Genomic DNA, 14,740 nt, shown 5'->3' on the forward strand with positions numbered 1-14,740 from the left:
GCGACTTCGGGTAGGTGATAGGGTTGGCGCTGGTGGCCCTCGAGGTTGTTGCTGCGACAGACGCAGTTATGGCGCCTTGATCAATGTCGTCGGTCTCGGCTGAAGCAGTCGGCGTCGAGATCGGCGGCCCTGTGTGGTCGTGTGGTGGTTGGTGTTGTGGCATCCTTTGGTTCGGATAGTGCCGCAGTCGCTTTGGCGCACCTGCACAGACACGACGGCGCAGGACTCCGTACTGGTCGTTGAGGTCGCCCCCTAGTGTTGCGACAAACAGGACAATGGCTGATTTCCTACTCCAGAGGAGGCGGGGCCATTGCCGTTCTAGCGAATGTAAGATACTCGTTCAATTGTCTCGACGAAGAAGTTGCAGCCGCGATTAAGGTGAGAGGGGCAGTGAATATCTCGAATTGTTTAATAAATTGATCCCTAGGTAGTGAAATAGCCCCGATGGCATACAGGGTCGCAAGATAGGTCAGGGGTTGCCTAGATGTACCTAGTAGGTAGTAGGTACGTAAGTGTTGGATGAATTACGTTTGTGGGGGGGTGTTATGGTAAGGGGTGCCACGCTTCTCTTGATATATTTGCCAGCAAGGATGATGAAAGACACTTAGTTAGTTATCTACAGTTCATCCTGTGACTGTTACGACAAATGCCCAAAGACCTAGGTAGTATTATTAATGTATTAACTCTCTTACGAAGTAAGCGAGGAGGGAAAAGCTAGCTTACCTATCTCCTACAGTATAAAAGGGGGCGCGCCCGTAGCGCGCCCAGGACTAGTCCGGAGTCGGCTCGAGCCTAACTAATTTATAGTAGTCTCTTAAAGCAAAAGTTAGAATTTTTAGAAAATCACTATCTATTATAATACCTTATAAGTCTTTATAAATAAAAGTAATCTTCTATTTACTTCTAGATTTTATACCTTTAGAGATACTTTTAAAAAAAGTTAGAAAATATAAAGCTAGTAATTCTTTATAATTTTAATTAGTTATTTTTTTTCTTAATTAAAATTACTATAGATATTTAAAAGTTTATTTTATAGTATAAAAATATACTAGGTCTATACCTAGTATAGTAAGGTACTAGTATAAGGGATTTACTACTATAGTTTTTCTAGTACTTATAAGTTTATTAAGGTACTAAAAGAACTATAAGGTCTAATTAGGGTAATTTAATAAATAAATAAATAATAATAAATAGTATATAAAGTAATAATAATTTTAATTTTTATATACTAATTAGGCTAAATAACCTATCTAATACTTTTATTAATTATAGAGTAAAGAAAAACTAAAGTATTTAAAAGAAAACCTTATCTATATTTTATAGGATTCTTTATAGTTTTATTCTAAAGTATATAGGGGTCTAGTAAGACCTCTTTTAATACTATATATTAAGTTTTTATTTATATCCTAACCTATATTTAGCTTATATTATTCTAGCTAGCTAAGCCTATTAATTACTTCCCCTCCTTTTAGGTTTTTATCTATATTAAAGGGGCTATATTTAATCCTATATATTTCTAGACTAATTAAGCCTATTATCCTCTTAATCTCTTAACCTCTTAATTCTTTTCCTTTCTCTTTATTTTTATTTATATTAAGGGGGGTTATATTTAGCCTTATAAGTCTTTAGGCTAGTTAAGCTTAATTATTATTATAGTCTTCTAGCTTTTATAATACCTTTATCTCTCCTTTCCTTTAAAAGCTTTTAACTCTTATCTTTACCTACTATTCTTTTTTACTCTTAATACCTTATACTTTATTTATATAGGCTTAAGGTATATTCTATAAAGAATATTATAGTAATACTCTTAAAGGTTATTTTTAATTTTTATTATTATTAGTTTATATTATATAATAAGATTTAATAAATAAATAAATATATTTTCTTTATAACTATTAGTTTTTAATAAAAACTAAATAATAATTTTAATTATACTTTATTTAAATACTTATAGTTATTATTATTTTTTATTAATTAGTATATAATTAATAAGTTATTATTTTAATCTTATTTATAGTTAATAAGACTTTATATAAATAAATAATTTAAAGCTTTATTAGTTACTAGCTAATAGCTAGTAAGGGATAAAAGGTGCTTTTTTTTTCTTTTTCTTTTTCTTTATTAGATTTTATTATTCTTTATTAATTAACTCTATATAGTTACTTTATAATATCTTATTTATTATTACCTATTTTTATATTTAATTAAAAAAAGGCTTTTAGTTTCTTTACTAATCCTTCTAGCTCCTTAGCTATTAGTATTATAGCTTTTATTTACTTCTATATATACTTACCTTTATTTCTTAAGCTTCTTATACTTACTAATATACTTTACCTATTAGTTAAGAACTTATAAGGTATTATATCTCCTTCTATATTAGATCTTCTACTTAAGTCTAGGCTTATAGTTCTAGAATACCTTATAGGAAGTATTATTAATTAGCTTTACTTTACTATAACCTACTAGTCTATCTCCTAGTTTCTATAGTTTATTCTAAATAGCTTAGTCTCTTTTCTTATCTTCCCTCTAGTTTACTCTTAACCTATAATATTATATTAGTATTTTTAAGGTTCCCCTTCTTATTTTTATTAGTTCTTTAAAGACTATTAAGACTATATTACTTACTTTATCCCCTTTAATTTAATAGCCTAAGAAGAAGAAAAGAAAAGTAAATAAAAGTCTAGAAAAGAAGCCTATAAAAAGAATATATTATCTTACTCTTATAAGTATTAGTCTTATATAGATTCCCTATATAAATTATCTACCTTTTATAAATAAAAGGTAGTTAGTTTACTATAAGCTAAAAAGTAGGTTTTTTTTTTTACTTCCTTATTTAATAGCTAATTAATATAATTTTAAACTTAAACTCTTATTCTTAATATATAGAGAAAAAGCTTTCTTATCTTTATATTTATACTTTTATTACTAAGTCTATAACTACTATTTAGGCTTAATTAGTTACCTAGTCTAAGCCTAAGGCTTTAATTTAGCCTTTTAATATAATTAATAATTTCTTTAGAAAGGAAGATAAAGAATATACTTAGCTATATAATATAGCTATCTATTAATACTATACTATAGGTAGTATAACTAGGAAGTGTACCTATAGTATAGCTACTCTTACTATACCCTCTAGCCTAGTTCTAGCTTATAAGGCGCGCCTGTCTCTAGGTGCGTCTGCCGTTTAGAGCAAGCTAGTGAGTGTTCTTAGGGGACTCGCTAGTGATGTGCGCGCGATGCGCTCTCTACTCGCGGCTCTGATCGATCGTCTCGGGCCCCGACGCGATGCTCCCGCGCTTCCTAACAGGTTTGATAGTATATAAAGTATTAAAATAGAAAAACTATATCTTATATTAATTATATAAGCTTAACTAATATTATATTTAAATAAGGTGTAATTTAGCTATAAAATAGTGTGTTAGAAAAGGGGTGTCGATGTTGACGATGTGGCGCCTTTTGGGAATTGGGCGTGACTTCTGTCACCCCACTCACTGTATAATCGCCGAAACATCCACCAGCAATTTGCTGTATTGTGCATGCGCATAAAATCGTACTTCAGAACCTACAGGCAGGTTTGATATCAGTGCAGCCGGTGCAAAAATTCGGACGAGGTAAGTCAGGAAGAGCAGGACATCTGTGACGGCCCCCACCGCTAAAAACCAAGCTTGTCACGACCGCTTTGTCGTCGAGTTGTCTAGACAATACAACTCGCAAGGCGCTTCGGAGCGTATACGAATGAATCTCCAGCATGATGGCCAGCGTCGACGATATATTCAAGGTAACAGGGAAAAGCAAAAAACGCCATGCAAACACAGCCACTAACCAGCCCAACAGAGCGCAAGGCTTCAGAATAAAAGAAAGCTTGATACCTTACGCGACCCAAGTATGCACCCCGGGGCTGCAATGACGTTCATGTAAATAGTACACGCTAACCGAGAATAGAGGAAATACACAAATATAGCCGATTATCGATCGACGGTGATTCAACCCGCCATGCCCGCGTCGAAGACGATGTGGTTGAAGATGGAGAGGTGCCGGATTTCCGGCCAGGCCTACCACCCGACGATGCTGGCGGCGAAGACGAAGAGGGACGCTTCTTCGGAGGTGGTATCAGCAAGAAAGAATCACAAATCCTTGACTACGTTGACGATGCAGGTGCGGGCGCTGCGGCAGAGCAAGTCGACGCTGGATGGCTGCGTAAGACCGCCCTCAACTTCGAGAAGCACATCACACGAAACGCCGAGCTGCGAGCCAAATTCGAGAACGAGCCTCAAAGATTTATTGGAAGCGAAGCAGACCTAGACTTAGACATCAAAGGCCTCTCGATTTTGGCTGAACATCCCGAACTATACATCGACTTCGTGAAACTCGGCTGCGCTGGAAGTCTTGTTGGCCTGCTGGCGCACGAGAACACGGATATTGCGATTTCTGCTATCGAAATCATCGGCGAGCTCACCGACGAAGACGTCGCTGCTGAAGATGAACAATGGAGTGAACTGGTAGACGCCCTTATGGAGGCTAGCCTACTCGACCTTCTCGTATCCAACTTCTCGCGGCTAGATGAAGACGATGAACCCGACCGGAATGGTATTTACTATGCTATGGGTATACTGGAAAACTTTTGCTCGAGGAGCCAAGTAGCTGCTCGGATCAGCAACGAAAAGCGTCTAATACATTGGCTCATTCAGCGCATTCAGCGCCAGGAAACCAACGTGACACAGAACAAGCAGTATGCCGCTGAAATTCTTGCTATCTTGGCGCAAACTTCGGACAGCAGCAAAAAGGCACTTGCGGAGGCCGATGCAGTAGACAGTCTTCTACAGCTCATCGCTCAGTATCGCAGACGAGATCCCAACAAAAGTGGCAATGAAGAAGAGTACATGGAGAATTTGTTCGAGGCCTTGACATGCATCGTGGATTCAGATATTGGTAAAAGCAAATTCTTGGAAGCTGAAGGTGTTGAGCTTTGCCTCATCATGCTGAAAGAGGGCAAAAAGGCCAAACCTCCAGCACTACGTCTGCTCGACCATGCCGCCGCTGGTCCTCTTGGCGTTGATATTTGTACAAAAGTTGTTGATGCCGGAGGGCTGAAAAATTTGTTCTCTGCCTTTATGAAGACACACGAACAGAGACTCATTGACCACCTTGTCAGTATATTCTCAAATATGCTGCGACGCTTCCCCGCTGAGTCTGCAGAACGCATCCGGACTCTTGCCAAATTCGTGGAAAAAAGCTATGAAAAGACCACCAAGTTGGTTATGCTCTTCCACAATTACCAAGCTAAAGTAGCCTCAGCTACGCGGCAGGTCAATATTATGTTGTCACAGGGCGATAACGAGGAAGCGCATGACTTTGAGGTCCTCGCCGCTAGACTTGATAACGGACTCTTTACGCTGCAGCTAATTGCAGTCATCCTCGCATGGCTTGTAGCAGAGGACAATGGTGCCAAAAAGATCATCGGGAATCTGTTGACAAATCGTGATGAGGATCTAGGCTCGTTACGACTGCTACTGCTAGAGCAGAAGGAAGGACTGGACACAAACGAGGAGGATAATCAAGATTTCAATGACATGTTGGGTGCATTGATCGAGTCTCTCCAATGAGCTTCCGAATATTAGGGATCAATCTATCTATGTTGTGGCGATAAGGGAGTAATATAGGAAACTTGTATAACACAACCTAGAAAGCGAGTGCCAGCATCACAATGTCATTGTCTCAATCGTAGACGTCTAGCCTCAACGCCACCCCAAGAAGGTCCGTCGCGGGCGAGCGCAACTGTTCTTAGGCAGGGGCAGGGGCTACGGGTTTCACGTCGAAGACGGCGGCTAGGAGCTTCTTAACAACCGCATCCTGCTTCGACTTCCCAGCCTCTTTAATATACTTGATTTGCTTGTCAGCCTCCTTGTTCGCCTCGTCCTCGGCTTGCTTGTTGCCCTTGCTGTGCTGTTGTGGTTGAAACAAGTTAGGAGCTGGTTTCGCACACATATTGGATAATTGTAGATTGGTAACGCACCTCAATCTCGAACTTCTTGTATTCATCCTCCTTCTTGGCCTTGTATTCGGCAATTTCTTTCTTGGCTTCGTCACGGGCTTCCTTGACACGTTTCGTGCGGACTATATGGAAGTGTTAAAGACTCCCGAAATCACAGTGGCCGGTTTCGAGGTAGGGACACTCTTGTACGCACATTCTCTGGCTAGGTGATTGAAAAATTCGTTAGCAGACTTAACAACCGAGAGGCGGTATCGCCGCAGCTCACACTTTTGCACAATCTTGGAAGCTTCGCGCTCAGCCTATGGCTACGTTAGCGAGGTTGCTGGTCAAAATTTCCAGGGGGCTACCGTGTGGTAAATCACACACATCGAGGAGGGTCTGGATGCCTGCCGAGTTCTGGGCCGACTGCAACGGGTCAGTTACTGGAGTGAAACCATATAGTGATGATGTGCCGCTCAATAACAGGGGATGAGGGGTGGCGTCTTCGCTGACCATATTGGGATAAGAAGGGTGTGTTCTTTTATGATTCGGGGGGGAGGGGGAGGGGGGCGGTTCGAAAGTGAATTGGCGCTCGAAGTAGGATCGGTCAAGATTGATGGGCGGTTTGATGAGGTTGCAGAGTGACGATGGCGGCGGTGATTAACGGTTCCTCGCCGGAGAGTGGGCGCACCAGAGCTTCAGTGGGGCATTTTCTGGTGACCTTGCTCTTCGTCGTTGGCAACGCAGCATGATCCAAAACCGGAGCTTCCCACCCATCGAGGTCACCCAATACCCAACTGCTGGCTCTAATCAGACATTAACTCCATTTGCCAATTGGGAAACCGAAGAAGAGAGTAGCGGTCCAGAACATTAGACGCGCGTCACAAGCCATGTCTCGAGCTTCAAAACTGACCCTTTTGGGCACCTCGCTCTTTGCAGCCACTACCATTGTCTTTGTTCATTTCCAGCAAAATTTCGAGCAGCAGGTATGTGAAAATTTTGTCAACTGGCAAGGGGAAAGCCGGCGTCCCATAATCATGCATGCTGACGACTTGAGGTTGCAGGCTATGCACCAAGGTGTCGTCCGCGATATGGAACAACAGCGAATCAAGCGCGAACGCCAGCTCGATTTTGATATGCAAAAGGCACTGGAAGAAGAATATAAACAAGAGCAAAATGTCCACAGCTCATTAGAGATACCGATACAAAGTGATGGCGGCGGTATGGACAAGTCGTAGTCCGCTGACTGGCCAACATGCACGAGCTCTGTACATCATGTAAATTACGACAGATTACGAAAATTACCTTTGTAAATACCTGCTCACTATATCTCGTATTCGAATGTTGATACAATGCTATAGCTGGAGCCCAACAAGCAGTGACATTTCTTCGCCGTTGTCTCAAATTCGCTATGTTGTACTGTACATCCTTTTTCCTCCTCTCCCACTGAAACTCGCGCCTGGCTTGACTAGTAAATGTTTTTTTGGGGGATATTATCATGAAACTTTTGGTGTTTATACCCCCCCCCCGAAAAAAAGACCGAAAAAGGTATAATACAGGTGCATCTCACCACTCCAACCTTCGGCCGCCCTTTACCGGATAGAGGCACCAGATCTGTCCGTGAACATGCGTGCTGCAATATTCATCGATTGAAGCTCCTGGAACAGAAGCTTGGCAGCGTACGGAATGTGAATTTGTGCAATTTTTGTCTTGTTCTTGCAAGGTCTGCATTCAAAAGATTGCTTTGAAAGGTTTCTGTTGAGAGTGTCAGTTACTTGTTGTGGTTTAAGATGGCAATGAACCATGGCAATGAATGAGCCACTTACGCAATCGGCGTCATCAGGCCGCAGATCTCGCAGATATGCACTCTGAATGCATCTGAGACTTCAAACAGACGCTCCTTCAAGAAAGCCGCAGCACCGTGCGCAATCATGCAATCGCGCTCCATTTCACCGAAACGCAATCCACCATCTCTTGCACGACCTTCCACCGGCTGTCTAGTCATGATCTGCACAGGGCCACGCGCACGGGCGTGAATTTTGTCGTCCACCATGTGACGTAGACGCTGGTAATAGGTAGGTCCAAAAAAGACCTGGGCACGGAGCTTCTTACCGGTGTGGCCGTTGTACATAATTTCGAAACCGCGCGACTGATAGCCATGCTTACGCAGCAGGTCTGACACAGAATCGACAGTGACATCGGTAAATGGAGTAGCATCACCTTCCATGCCTTCTAGGGTCGAAACTTTGCTTAAAAGGCATTCGATCAAATGGGCAATTGTCATGCGAGAGGGGATAGCGTGTGGGTTGATAATGATATCAGGCGTGACACCTTCTCTCGTGAACGGCATGTCTTCCTGTCGGTATGTTACACCGATAGTGCCCTTTTGACCATGTCGTGAGGCAAATTTATCACCGATTTGGGGGATCTTGGTCGTGCGAACTCGGACTTTGACATATTTCACGTTATCGGCGTTGACAGTTACAATGACTTGATCAACAATACCGTTTTCTGTACTGCGAAGGGGTGTTGAGATATCACGCCGTTGGTGCGCCGTGGTGCGCGTGCCCAAATCTTGAGTCTCTGGGTCAATCGGAGCAGTTTTGCCGATAATAATGTCTTCGCCGGAGACACGAACACCAGGGGCGACGATACCATCTTCATCAAGTTTATCATAGGTGCCGTGCTTCATCCGGAGAGTGCTTTGGTGGAATGGCTTTTCGAATATTTCCGTATAATTCAAACCAACCTTCTTCTCCTGATCAGAGTAAGAGCGGAAGAACAGGCTTCTGAAGAGGCCGCGATCGATACTGCTCTGGTTCATGATAACGGAGTCTTCCTGGTTGTAGCCGGAATAGCAAGCAATAGCGACGATGGCGTTTTGGCCGGCAGGGAGTTCTCGGAACTTCAAGAACTCCATAGATCTGGTCGTGGCCAAAGGTTTTTGGGGGTAGTACAAAATGTTTGCCATGGTATCCATACGGCGAGAGTAATTCGTTAAGAAGAAGCCCATGGCTTGTTTACCCATTGCAGATTGGTAGGTATTGCGAGGAGACTAAGTTTGTTTAGTTCCAGAATTGCCAACGTGTATAAGATGAAGACTTACCTGGTTGTGGTCTGGGAAAGGAATAATGCTTGCACAAATACCCAAGATCATACTTGGATGGATCTCGCAATGGGTATACATGTGAGTGGTTGGGTTGGTCTTAGTCTTCAGGCGTTTGTTCAAATCCCCGCCTTCGTGGTCGTCATCAACGGATAACCCCGCCTTTTGAAGTCTGTAGAGTTCCAGGTCCTCTGGAGTCATGCAGATCATTGATGTCTCCTCTTCCTCAGCATCCAAATACTCGATCGCGCCAGCTTTGATAAGACCCTCCCAGCCCATCTTCAGTTCCGAGTCATCGGGTGGGTCCGCTTGCTCTTGTGCTAGTTTGTTGACCAAGTCCTTGGTAAGACCAAGCTGGCCCTTTTCAAGACCCGTCTCTGGGTCATTTTTCTGTTGCACCGTGAAAACGGGCCGCATGACTCGGCCAGCATCAGAGAAGATCTTGAACTCTTGGTCACGAATGTCCCTAATGAGGGACACCTCATACTGCAGGTAGGACTTGCGGCGGGTATCAAATACCTGGTCGACAAGGTGCTTGGGATCTTGGTGGACTCCAACCCAGGTACCATTGACGAAGATCTTGGTAGCGTGCGGGTATCTGAGTGGCTCATACTCCTCGATTACCTCCATACCCCTGTTGATCATGAAGTCAATAAGCGGCTCTGCTGGCGAACCGACACTGACGTAGCACATGAGGGATAGATTCTTGACAAGACCACAAGCCTGGCCCTCGGGTGTTTCAGCGGGGCAGACAAGACCCCAATGAGTATTGTGAAGTTGGCGAGGTTTCGCTAGTTTGCCATCTCTACCAATGGGGGTATTGGTACGTCGAAGATGGGAAAGGGTGGAGGCGAAAGTATATCGGTTCAATACCTGAGATACACCGGCAGTTGAGTTCGCAGCCTTTTTCTGGTCTCCCCAGTTGCCCGTGGCAAGAGAGTACTTGAGGCCATTTGAAAGCGTGCCTGGCTTGATACCAACAGCTAGGTTAAAGTGGCGGTTACCCTCAACACAGCGTCGAAGGTAGTTGGCAAGCTCCGAGTGCATTCGGCGCATGATACCACGAAAAAGCTTCGCAAGCAGCGGCCCTGCTAGATCAAGGCGCTTTTTTCCAAAGTGGTCTCTGTCGTCAGGTTCCCGACGTCCCAAAGCACACTGTAGCAGTTTGTGGACCATGTAGCCGATAAAGAAGGCTTTGCGCGTCTCACTACCAGCTTCTTGAGAGATGTGAGGCAAGGTCTCCTTTTGAAGAATATCGCGTGCTACACGAATACGCTTGTCGCGCCCGAGACCAGCCTGATCTCGGTTACCACGCTTACCGATAAAGTCAAGAGCGACTTCACGGTCTTGGACACAGAACGCTTCTTCGATGCAAGGTCGGAGCATTTCTAACATCTGAGAGTCTTTTCGGTCGTAGCAGATGTGATTGAGAATGTCCTCATCGGAAACAACACCGAGAGCTCGGAAAACAATGGCGACGGGAAGGTCTGATTTGACAAACGGCAGTGTTGTATGGATCGTTTGACCGAAGCCGCCACGAGCTGACTCGCCCTTACCATAGAGCTTGAGCATCATGCTGGAAATGAGGCGCGAACCCTTCTCCAAAGCGCTCCTAATTTCGGCGGTGTAAGTGTACGGGCTGGGCTGGGCCTTCTTGAAGACTTGAACGATATTCGCGGCAGAGCGCTCTTGGGCGATCAGCACCTTTTCACTCCCATTGATAACGAAGTAGCCGCCTTGGTCGTATGGACACTCGTTGACAAGAAACAAGTTCTCATCGTGCTCGCGGCTTAGGTGGCAGACTTTGGATTTCACCATGACTGGCATTTTTCCAACGAAAACCATGTCCTTCCAAGCGTCAGGCTTATTGGCGTTTTCGGGCTCTGACACATCCTCCGATTCCCATGCCAGTCTTGTAGGTAGCTCGCCAGATTTAGCATACTCGGTATGTTGGGCGTCATCGAGTTCGTGCAGAGGGATTTCTGTTTCCACAGCAGCTTGGACCTTTTTGGTTATTTTGATGTAAACCGGCGCGGCGTAGGTCAGGTTGCGATCCCGGCACTCGTACGGCAGAAGTGAAGTCACAGTTCCGTCGGTCTCGCTAATTGAAGGTCTCGATACCATAATGCTACCAAACTCAATCTCGTATCGGCGGACACTGATCTTCCGTTCGTCGGTGGAGGGCGGGTTGGGCTGGTCAAGGGAGATTTTCGAGTACTCGCTGACGAGATCTTGAATGGTTGTTTGAGTAAATTCATCGAATGAGGCCGTTTGCTGGGATACGAGACCCTTGGATTCGAAGAAGGAGGATATAACAGTCCAGCAATCCTCGGGGGTAATGCCTGAATCTTCCTCGTAGTTTTCGTAGTCGTACTCATCCTCGTAGTCTGCCATGGTGGGCGAAAATGACTGCTGTAGCAGCTTTGTGCCTTCCTATGTATAGACTAGCTATCAAAAACACGACGAGGGGGCTCGCGCGATGATTTGTGCTTGGTGCTGGGGTTCGAGAGGCTGGGGCCGTCAAAAAGGTCGTGGGCGAGGAGGCTGACCGGCCAGTTAGGACCAAACGCCTGTTGACCTAAGCGTGCATCTGAGCACAGCAGCTGAATGGCGCTATCCACGCTACTGTATCAAGACAACTTCGCACGACTGTGTAGGAGAGAGTTTGAGGTTAGAATCAGGGTGATGCTCTTACGCAAATGGGAAAAGACCATGGCGAGGACTTTCTAGTTATGCCTCTGCGCGCGACGTGAAGCAATGAAGCGCGCTAGTCCCAGGGTGGTATAGATAGCTCCACCCCTGACTAATCAGAATCTGATCCCGTAGTCGTCTGGATTTCGTTGACCTCTTTCATGTTCTAGTTATTTTATTTAACTATATGAAAATAAACGACTTACCATATTCCTCTCATGTGGCAAATGGCCCGACCTTGTAAGATGTCGTTGCTCAGCAATCTTCCAGTTATTGATAAGGGAAAACTTTCCGCCTACTCTACTTTAATCGGTAGCTGCCGAGATAGCCACGCTACGCTCCTTCTCACGTCTTTTTCCCTTGTCCAGGTTATATGTACATAGGCCCCCGGGCGGTTCTGTTTCCGACCCCACGATTAACCAGCGAAAGCCCCACGAGTCCTGTTGCACGGATTAAAAATCAGAATGAATTGTAAAATACGAAGTTTGATAGGTCCCCGCAGGCGCCATTTGCCCTTGCAGGGATATTCCGGCGTAAAATAGTAATACCAATACCAATCAATACCTTTGATAGGTGGCTGATGAGGCCGGGCTTGTGCACTCTTATGCGGCGGTAATAGTTATTTTGGGGCTAAGTATACGATACATGTATGTGTCACGAGTTGAACAAGTCTTATACATGTATCATTTTCAGTTAAAATTGGCAAATCCCCCCCATTTCATCTTCCATAGTCCATGTTTGCGCAAGCCCGCTCACGCGAACCTCGTCTACCCTTGACGCCAACGCTTCACTTTGTTGGGCTGAAAACACATCGCTTTGATGTGAAGATTTCACTTGGTGCTTCATGAACCGCTTCGTCCACTCCGCTATTGCCGGAGCACCAGTCTCGTCTCTGGCCTGCTTCAAAAAAGGAATAAGAGCAGTTCCGCCAGTGCCCTTTTGCAATTTGCCGTCTCCCTTTCTTGATGCTATGGCGATATTGTTGCGACCTCGTGTAGCTTCCGGGCTGCGGCTTCTCGACCGGACTTCTCGTGATGGGTTGATGATGTATCTGGTGACAATGGCAATATGCTTGTCGCGGAACGCGCTCAGCATAGCAAGGCACGCGTCGTATGCAAGGCACAGCTTCTCATCACCAGTATTACTTTCAACATATGAGCGAACATTAGCCACATTCTCACAGTCATTGAGAAAGTCCGCATGCCGTGCTGGCATATAACGCCGCATATCTTGGATGAAATTGTTTCGTTTGGACGCGGATTCGCTGGTTTGCGCCAACTGTCCGGTAGGGAAGTGCTTGATTCCGAGGAAAATATCGAAGAACTGGATCAGACTGCTCTGAGCATTGCTGCCTCCGCTGTATTGTCGGAACGTCTCAGTACCAGAGCCGTCTTCATAGATAACACCATGAGGTAGGCCCGCCTCCCCCATGTTCTTACTGCCAGCAAGGTATGGGCGGATTCGATTGTAAAACACCGTTGGGTCGCAACTCTCATGCATACGCTGAAGAAGACCTGTGAGATCTGTCATGCGCTCAGCGAATGCACATAAGCAGTTTGTGACGAGGGAGCTATCATTAAGTCTGACTGCCTCCATGGCAGTAAGACCCAGGTCAAGTATAGGTGCGCCGCGGGCCTCGATAGCGACTGAAACCAAGTAAAACCAGGATTCATCCATGGAGCCTGTGAATGTGTTGAGACTGGCCAGGTTTTCCAAGTTGTCAATGTCCTCATTCATGAACAGCGGTTTGAAGTTCCAAAGACAGACAGCAGCATATGTCGCGACGGGAAGAATCTCAAGACGATGAGATATTGTGAGAAGTGGAATGGATATTTGCAGCGGAACGCGATCTGCGGGCGAGTCACCAGCCCAGACATAGCCATGCGTCATGAAACAAAGAAGCGAGTATGCACGGCGCCATTCTGCATCGTGCTCCAGACCAATAGTATCGAGTACTGGTAGCCGGTCAATGACACTACGAAGCCGACGGCTAAGAATCAGTGCTGGTAGATTTGCGGCGATGGCTTCCCATTTGTTGTAGTATGGGTCGGGGAGTCGCGTAAGCGGCAGCTCGTTTGGCAGAAATCCATGCGTGGTCGAAAGAGCATAGTCATCGAGGTTTGGAATCGGGGGCAGCATGCTGTGCCCTCCTGTTGCTCGTGAAGTTGTGGGATCTACAACTGTAGGAGCTTGATTGGCTGTTGCGTAGTTTTACCGCACCAACACAAGAGCGGACGTTGTCAAACCAATCTCAAAAAACGACAGTGAGTGCTCGGTTGTCTGATATTCGAATGTCTTCGAACGAGTTTCTCATATGGATTGTCCTGGCAGAATGCGTCCGGTAACTATGAGATTATTGTTCGATAGGAAAATGTACGAGGTGCCCCGGTTTAGCCGCTGTTAGTATGTAGGTACCTTGTACATACCTAGGTACCTACTACCTATGTTAATCAGCCTTCTCCGTTCTTCCCCGGTGGCCCATCGTAGGCACATGACTAGGCTGAATAAGTAATAATACGGAAGATGGGTTCAGTATAGTATAAATTAAGATAATGGAGTTTGACAATAGTGGCAAGGACAATGCTGCTGCCCATGCCTCCATATTATTAGACTTATATATAGGGTATTTATCAGTTTCATAGTTACTCGGTCTTTATAACACAAGATAAGCTGCTAGGCGTAGGTAGGTACCTATGTATATAAGTAAGGCCTATTTTTAGATAGGGTACTAGATAGGTTACTTTTTTAATCGGTAATTTTCCCCTATTATAATACTATTAATATCTCTAATATAGCTTATAAAAAATATAAAGGTTTTTCTATATATAGTAATAACCTAATAGTATTATAATAAGGAAAAATTATATATTAAGTAGAAAATATATCTAGTACCTTATTAGAAAATAGGCGTTATATATATAGGTACCTATATATATAAAGCCTATTTTCTACTTAATATATAAATTTCCTTT

General features: G+C 44.4%; 5 protein-coding genes across 5 annotated transcripts; 2 read left to right on the forward strand and 3 right to left on the reverse strand.

The window, feature by feature from the left end:
- Positions 1-3,751: 3,751 nt before the first annotated feature.
- CCM_06691 (DUF1716 domain-containing protein) lies at positions 3,752-5,603 on the forward strand (the record flags this gene model as incomplete). The annotated part of the gene is made up of 3 exons (XM_006671832.1): positions 3,752-3,778; positions 3,835-3,883; positions 3,943-5,603. 3 exons carry the CDS (start codon positions 3,752-3,754, stop codon positions 5,601-5,603), a joined length of 1,737 nt encoding a protein of 578 aa, XP_006671895.1.
- Positions 5,604-5,781: 178 nt separating this feature from the next.
- On the reverse strand, positions 5,782-6,487 carry CCM_06692 (vacuolar ATP synthase subunit G, putative; the record flags this gene model as incomplete). The annotated part of the gene is made up of 4 exons (XM_006671833.1): positions 5,782-5,943; positions 6,014-6,114; positions 6,186-6,291; positions 6,359-6,487. 4 exons carry the CDS (start codon positions 6,485-6,487, stop codon positions 5,782-5,784), a joined length of 498 nt encoding a protein of 165 aa, XP_006671896.1.
- Positions 6,488-6,861: 374 nt separating this feature from the next.
- CCM_06693 (cytochrome c oxidase assembly protein) lies at positions 6,862-7,209 on the forward strand (the record flags this gene model as incomplete). The annotated part of the gene is made up of 2 exons (XM_006671834.1): positions 6,862-6,957; positions 7,036-7,209. The coding sequence occupies 2 exons, from the start codon at positions 6,862-6,864 to the stop codon at positions 7,207-7,209; spliced, it is 270 nt and encodes an 89-aa protein (XP_006671897.1).
- A 354-nt stretch (positions 7,210-7,563) lies between these two features.
- Positions 7,564-11,471, reverse strand: CCM_06694 (DNA-directed RNA polymerase II polypeptide; the record flags this gene model as incomplete). Its single annotated transcript, XM_006671835.1, has 3 exons — positions 7,564-7,726; positions 7,798-9,026; positions 9,078-11,471. 3 exons carry the CDS (start codon positions 11,469-11,471, stop codon positions 7,564-7,566), a joined length of 3,786 nt encoding a protein of 1,261 aa, XP_006671898.1.
- A 990-nt stretch (positions 11,472-12,461) lies between these two features.
- Positions 12,462-13,907, reverse strand: CCM_06695 (indoleamine 2,3-dioxygenase; the record flags this gene model as incomplete). Its single annotated transcript, XM_006671836.1, has 1 exon — positions 12,462-13,907. The coding sequence occupies one exon, from the start codon at positions 13,905-13,907 to the stop codon at positions 12,462-12,464; it is 1,446 nt and encodes a 481-aa protein (XP_006671899.1).
- Positions 13,908-14,740: the final 833 nt, after the last annotated feature.

This window comes from Cordyceps militaris (genome assembly GCF_000225605.1).
Source record: "Cordyceps militaris CM01 unplaced genomic scaffold CCM_S00005, whole genome shotgun sequence".
Taxonomy (NCBI): Eukaryota; Fungi; Ascomycota; class Sordariomycetes; order Hypocreales; family Cordycipitaceae; genus Cordyceps; species Cordyceps militaris.